Raw genomic sequence first — 6,725 nt, forward strand, 5'->3', positions numbered from 1 at the left:
TCCTGTGATCGACTTTGTGTGACGGCGGCCAGTCGTGTGATACGGTTTACGGTTTGCTTTTGGCTTTTAGGGGCAGCGTCTTAACCTGCTGGAATACCACGTGCCGAAGCAGTGGGAGTGCTTGGCCGACCTGTTCAGGGTTCTGGAAGGCAATAAGACCTTCCTGAGTATCCAACGTTACTCCATCAACCAAACCACTTTGGAACAGGTATTGTATCTTGAACGCGTCGGCGGGTTGCATTTTGGTACCTACTTGAGGCCTCCGCAGCTGATTTTAATTATTTTTTTTTTAACATTTATTTATTTTTGAGAGAGAAAGACAACAGAGCACGAGTGGGGCAGGGGCGGAGAGAGGGAGACACAGAATCCAAAACAGGCTCCAGGGTCTGAGCTGTCAGCACAGAGCCCAATGCGGGGCTCGAACCCACAAACCTCGAGATCGTGACCTGAGCCAAAGTCAGATGCTTAACCGACTGAGCCACCCAGGCACCCCACACCCCTACCCCTGCAGCTGATTTTAAAAGTAGCCAGATTACTTCTTGAGGTCATTCTTTCTTTAAATTACTCACTGGTTTTACAACACAGGATGGTTTGTTTCTTGTCAGCTGTCCACTTAAGGTACATATTTAGGGGGCCCCTGGGGGGGCTCAGTCGGTTGAGCATCCAACTTCAGCTCAGATCATGATCTCACGGCTTGCTGGGTTGGAGCCCCACATCAGGCTCTGCCCTGACAGTGCTGAGCCAGCCTGAGTTCCTCTCTCTCCCTCTCTCTCTGCCCCTCCCCCACTTGTGTTGTCTCTGTCTCTCCTCTCAAAATAAATAAACTTAAAAAAAAAAAAGGTACGTATTTAGCAGGGCTCCGGTTTGTAGACTAGCAGAGTGGGTGTTCACTAGGTAGATCGTGCCCTGCTAACCTTCCCTTCTTTGTTTTGCTTGCCCCCCCCCGCCCCCGCCACCGAACGTCTAAGGGGACTCTGCTGTAAGTGATCCTTAGTGGACTTTGGGAAACAAAGTGCTCGCTTTACTGAGTGCCAGCATGTAGAATTAAATCACAGCTTCTTTCTCAAGCCGCGCTTGAGGCATCCAGAATTTCCAGGCGATCTAATAATTGTCCTCAAAGGACTTACCTGCTTATGGTGGTTTCTAGGCGGGTGGTATGAACGAGCGGCTTGTGGTTTGGGGGCAAGTGGGGCTGTGCTTTAAGGTGCCCCTTCGTCTAATAGTTGAGAAGAAAAGGTCTAGTGTTCTTACACGTTAACGACGGTTTTCATCCTTTCGTCAGGTATTTATTAACTTTGTTACCGAGCAACAGAAAGCTTCACCGTGTACCCGGGCTCCATCCACCGGCTGTCACCAGCCCGATCACCTGCCTATCTAAGCACGAAAGGAGACGTTTCTCAGAGGAATAATACCTTGTCTTTGGTTAACAAGGATCACAGGAGCCCGAGCGCCCCAGAGGTGCTGGGAGTCTGGCTCCTGCTGGTCAAATCCATACTTTCTCATTTCCTTTTTGAAACTGCTGACTGATAACCAGCCACCTCAAAGATTGGTTTCTGTAGACTTTTAGGGCATCCCCCTGCATGGTTTGTCAAGCCAAGGAGGGGCCGGCTTCTTGGTGACGGGGGCACGAGGGACCCTCGAGTCCCGACTGAGACATCTTGGAGCTGGAAAGGCTCTGCCAGAGATCATCCGTTCCGAACATTTCACTGTACCTTTAAGGAAACTGAGGCAGCCAAGGCTAGTAACGTTCCCGACTGATTTGTTTAGGAGATAGTAGCTCAGGCTATTTTCCATTTTTGCCCCATTTTACTAGATACGCTGACATGTGTCTAAATAAAAACTCAAGGATTTAAGTACCTTTCTATGGTAGGACATGTGAAAATTGTCATTTTTTTTTTTCATACAAAAGCTGCTTTTTTTAAAGAAATCAGAATTCAGGAGGTTTTTAGTGAACCCTTTAGCAAAATTGAGTAAATTGAACTGGGTACTCTCTGCCATTTATAACAGTTTTACCAGAGTTGTGCAGGCTTTAAATATAAGGAGGTACGGAAAGCAATATAATGTGGATGTATTCTGTTTTTCTTAATTTCTTAATTTTCTTAATACCTCCTGGCATTCTCTCGGTTTTAAAATCAATGACACACACTGTCTAGTTACCTTCTCATTTTGCCAGGAAAATTAGTACGATACATAATAAATAAACATTACCTTCCAAACACTTGAAAATTTTCTAACAACTAAGCCATTCTCGGAGTTACCGCCCTAGTCTCTTCAGATACAAAGTCCCGCGAAGTGGCTCCAGAGGGCCACGGCAGGTTGACATTCTGCATCTGATGGCAACAGGCGTGAAGTGAGTGTGTCCGTCCCTGAAAATGGTTTCTTGCCAGACGTTTCTGAGTTTTGAGATGTTTCTCAACCTTCTTTGAATAACATTTTTTCTCAAATCTCCATGGACAGCTGCATTCATTTCATTTGAAAGTTCGACTTTATCCAATTAAAGTTTTGAGTAATAGTAGCTTGGGGCCCAAAGCTTGTGAGATTCCTGTCCCTTTTCTTTCCAGACGCAGGATTTCACTAAAATCTGTCTTTTCCTGATACCATTCGATACTAGAGATCTTTTTAACTTGTCAGGATTCAGCCAATCACAGAGAGTTTTTGTTCGAATGATTTCAGTTTCACATGAATCACATGAATCACGCTTTCCTAAAGAAGTTGCAATTTAAGGTTTTAGGATGCCACCCCGCCCCCCCCCCCATTCTAACACAGTCTCATTGTCAAAGTGGAAGATGTAATCCTTTGTTATGACTGTTGTTGAATTGATCAATAAAGCCCAAGACCTGGGAACATGGTTCTACTGTAGTGAATAAATGAGGTGCGCTTTTGCGTCGCCCGATTCTTGGAACGAAGTTGTGTATTTCTTTGCATGTTAGGGGATCCAGTTTAAAAAGCTAAGGGGGAAATGCATCCACTCTAGATCTTTTAAAGCTTGAAAAGGTTAACATTTGATTGAGTCTGCAACATTCCACTCTCGGGGATTCTTTGAACTGCTGTTTTCTTGGAGGTGGTGCTTCCCAGTAGGCCTTCGAACAGTCAACAGGAAGAGAAAAGAAACTTGTATGTGCGAGCTCCATACCCCAGAAGACTGGACACAAAAGGTCAGATCTTATGTTAGTGTTGAAAATGTCACCGCATGTATAAGTCATGCAGATATTTTACACCTTCGCAGCTAGACATTTGTCTTAAGACCTTTGGGCTTACGGTCACACGACTGAGACTTTTAAACCAACTACCTTCTTTTGAAAGCATTCTAAGGATGGTACTTCATAAGGCAGAGATCGTAGTGATTACCCCGGTTCCAGCAACCTATCTTTTATCGTGTGGCTTATCTTCCCCCGGATATTTGAACACAGGATAGATAAAAACCCTCACCCAAAATCAGGATTGGAGAAAGCAAACAAGGAGTATATTTTTAGAAGAGTAAACAGTGGGGGGACTGACTGTTATAGTTGGCTTGGTTTAGTGGATGTCGAACTGAAAAACAGCAGGGCAGGATCACTCTAAAACCTTTCATGAAATATGGTCCCCCGCCGTCACCCCCCCCGCTGCACCCTGAAATATGGTCCCCCGCCGCCCCCCCCCCGCTGCTGCACCCACCCTCCCCCACTATTTGGTATTCATGAATATGACATGAAGACTTCAGCTTAATCACAAACTCCCCCCTCCTAAGTGGGGGATAGAGACACTTGACACTTTCAGACTGGTTTGGGTGTGTTTTCCTCTCTGACTTTCCTTTCCTCTCTGACTTTCCTTCTGTGTGTTGCAATATTTCAGCCCGGTGGTGGTTTTGCTGCAGGATGCCGCTGGTACGTTACAAGTCAGTTTCACACACTTGAGTAATTCAGAGCCCTTTATGTGCACATGTGCGCGTGCGCGCGCACACACACATTCATTCTTTCGATCCATACTATTGAGCCCATTCTGTGTCCATAAATACATGGTGGGTACGGTAAACGTGAGGTTGGTAGGCCAGCAAGTAAAAAACCCACATGGTCCGTGACCTTGAGAAGCACGTGGTGATGCGGGGAAGGCAAGGTGAGGTCTGCGGGCAACAAGCACTCCTGCCCTAGGGCCACACGGAGTGCTTCCTTCTAACCAGGGTGCAGGAACCAACTTCATGGAGTAGTTACCGCGTGGCTGGGCCACCACAGATGCAGAAGTGGGATAAGGTCTGTGAGGATGAGGGAGCATCGGAGCATATCAACAATATTCAATGGGCAATGGCTATTTGCCTGCTATTCTGGTAGACGCTGATACAGTGGCTCCACAGACCTCAAAAACCCAGCTCTGCCATCTTTAGAATTTCCCTTATATCCCAAAATGGCTGCTGAAGCGCCAGCTATCACAACATCCAAAGCAGAAAAACAGATTCGATTTAGGGGGAATAAAAAAGCACACCATTTTTTTTTTAATTTTTTTTTCCACGTTTTTATTTTTATTTTTGGGACAGAGCGAGACAGAGCATGAACGGGGGAGGGGCAGAGAGAGAGGGAGACACAGAATCGGAAACAGGCTCCAGGCTCTGAGCCATCAGCCCAGAGCCCGACGCGGGGCTCGAACTCACGGACCGCAAGATCGTGACCTGGCTGAAGTCGGACGCTTAACCGACTGCGCCACCCAGGCGCCCCAAAAAGCACACCATTTAAAGAGATCTCCTGGCAGTCTAACCCATGTACTCAGGCTTACATGATATCGTGGTACAGTTTTAGCTGAGTCCCTAAAATGAAGTGAGAATTCTGATTCTATATAAGAAAATGGATACTGGATAGACAGCCAGCAGTCTCTCCTCTAGGAACACATAACCAGTTTTGTGCCATTTGCATGAGAATAGAATGAATTCTGTTTTGGACCTGTTAAGTAAACTAAGTAATGTCAAAATTACGTGACTATCTTTGAGCAGTCTGGGTTCTTAAGGTCATTACTGTTTTCAGAATTAAAGTAGCATATTAAGATCTCTAGGTCAGATGCCATTTATAAATATAAGGATATTGTCAAGTGGTATCCAGTAGATAAGGAGAAGAAAGAAGTGTATGGACATTTTCTGTTTGGACTTAATAAATCGTCTTGTCACTTACAGTGAGGATTCCTATAAGAGTTTTAGTAGATCTTTTTTTTCCTGCTGGAAAGGGTTTCAACTCGCTGAAACAAGTCAGAAGCATTATTTTTCTTCTTTGCTTTTGCTTCTCATTGTAAAGGAGACATTTCACTACTTTGTCAGTGACTCTACCACATTTTTCTTTACATTTGAGTGTTTTAAGGAAAAGTGGGGTCCACTGAGTTGAATGTACATCTCAAACCTTGCAAAATTCATTGCTTAAAAGACACATCTAGAACAATCAGGAGCATGACTTTCTTTTAAATAAGGGAATGTTGAGAATAACACAGCTACCATGGCATTTATGCCTCACACATATGGCTTTGTCTTGCTGAATTTCACCCGTTTCCAAATTGTGATGGTATATTATTTGGTGTGTGATTTTTGTCCTTGAGAAATTGGTAACAAGGCTTCAGATCAACCTTCATGGGGCATCATGGTGATGGTGAGTCCTCGGTTACCGAACTTGTCCCGCGTTCACACTGGGGCTTGCTCTGTCCAAACATAGTCATGTGAAAACTTCATTGGCCCCGCATGGGTTGAATTGAATTAGTGTTACAGACAGGGGCAAGCTAGCAGTCCAGGGAGCATCAGGAGACCCGGCTTGACTTCCCACTCAAGTGGGGTCTTTTCCACTGTATCTTGAGCTTCTGTTTTCTTCACTTTTACGATCCAGACGAGATCTCTAAGCAGCCTAGTGAAATCAGCAAGCCTCCACAGAGAGTGCCTGAATATGCAACATTAGCCAAGAAAACGGAGCAGATCTACGGATAGAAATGGGGTATAAGAGAATACTATGAAATACTTTGCGTAGCTTATTTTGAGACAGGTGAAATAGACAATATTTTTTGTAAACCATTAATGATCGAGATTGCCTCAAGAAAACAATAACCAGACTAGAAAATGAATGGGTAGCCACGGGTCGTCACCCCCAATATTAACTTACCCCAAGACAGGGACCCAGATGGCTTTATGAGTCATACCGAAGGAGATAAACTCTGTTATACGACTATCTTAGAAAATATAGAAGGAATTGCTACCAATCCCATTTTATGATGCCCATGTAAACTTGGCACAAAAATGTTCTCCAACAGTAGAGGTAAAGCAAGTGTAGAACACCTTCATGTATGAACAGAGATACAGAAATCCTGGTAAATGGACCTCAGTAGTGTGTATAATGGGTCTTATTATCAATGCGATTTATCTAGGGATTGCAATGGTGGTTTAAGCAGAAACAACACAACCCACTGAGTTCAAAGGGAAGAATGCGAAGTGTCTGAAATGCATATAAAATATTTCATGAAATGTATGATAAAATATATTAGAAAATGAATTTAACATTGCAAGTGATTTTCCACAATCTGCTCAAGTGTGTGTCTAAAATGTTCAAAGCTGAATTGTGTTGCTCTGTGTAAATACACCATCCCTCTCTCGGGGACTTTTCCCTACTGATGTTTTCGGTCTTCTTCATGTCTCTTGGAACTGGGTCCTCTTCTTCAGCATGTGGGATGCTCTGTCTGTCTCATTGTAAGTGCCTGCTGCCCACCATCCGCCTCCTCCTGGCCTGTGGGCC

The 6,725-nt window shown here is 44.5% G+C and overlaps 1 protein-coding gene across 1 annotated transcript in view; it reads left to right on the forward strand.

The window, feature by feature from the left end:
- ABCA13 (ATP binding cassette subfamily A member 13) overlaps window positions 1-2,902 on the forward strand; it is a 402,236-nt gene extending 399,334 nt beyond the window's left edge. Inside the window, exons 61-62 of the mRNA XM_045494253.1 lie at window positions 71-208; window positions 1,283-2,902. Coding sequence (XP_045350209.1) covers window positions 71-208; window positions 1,283-1,378 — 234 coding nt within the window. The 3' untranslated portion in view covers window positions 1,379-2,902. The remainder of the gene's footprint in view (window positions 1-70; window positions 209-1,282) is intronic.
- Window positions 2,903-6,725: the final 3,823 nt, after the last annotated feature.

The sequence above is a fragment of the Leopardus geoffroyi genome, chromosome A2, assembly GCF_018350155.1.
Source record: "Leopardus geoffroyi isolate Oge1 chromosome A2, O.geoffroyi_Oge1_pat1.0, whole genome shotgun sequence".
NCBI classification, from domain to species: domain Eukaryota; kingdom Metazoa; phylum Chordata; class Mammalia; order Carnivora; family Felidae; genus Leopardus; species Leopardus geoffroyi.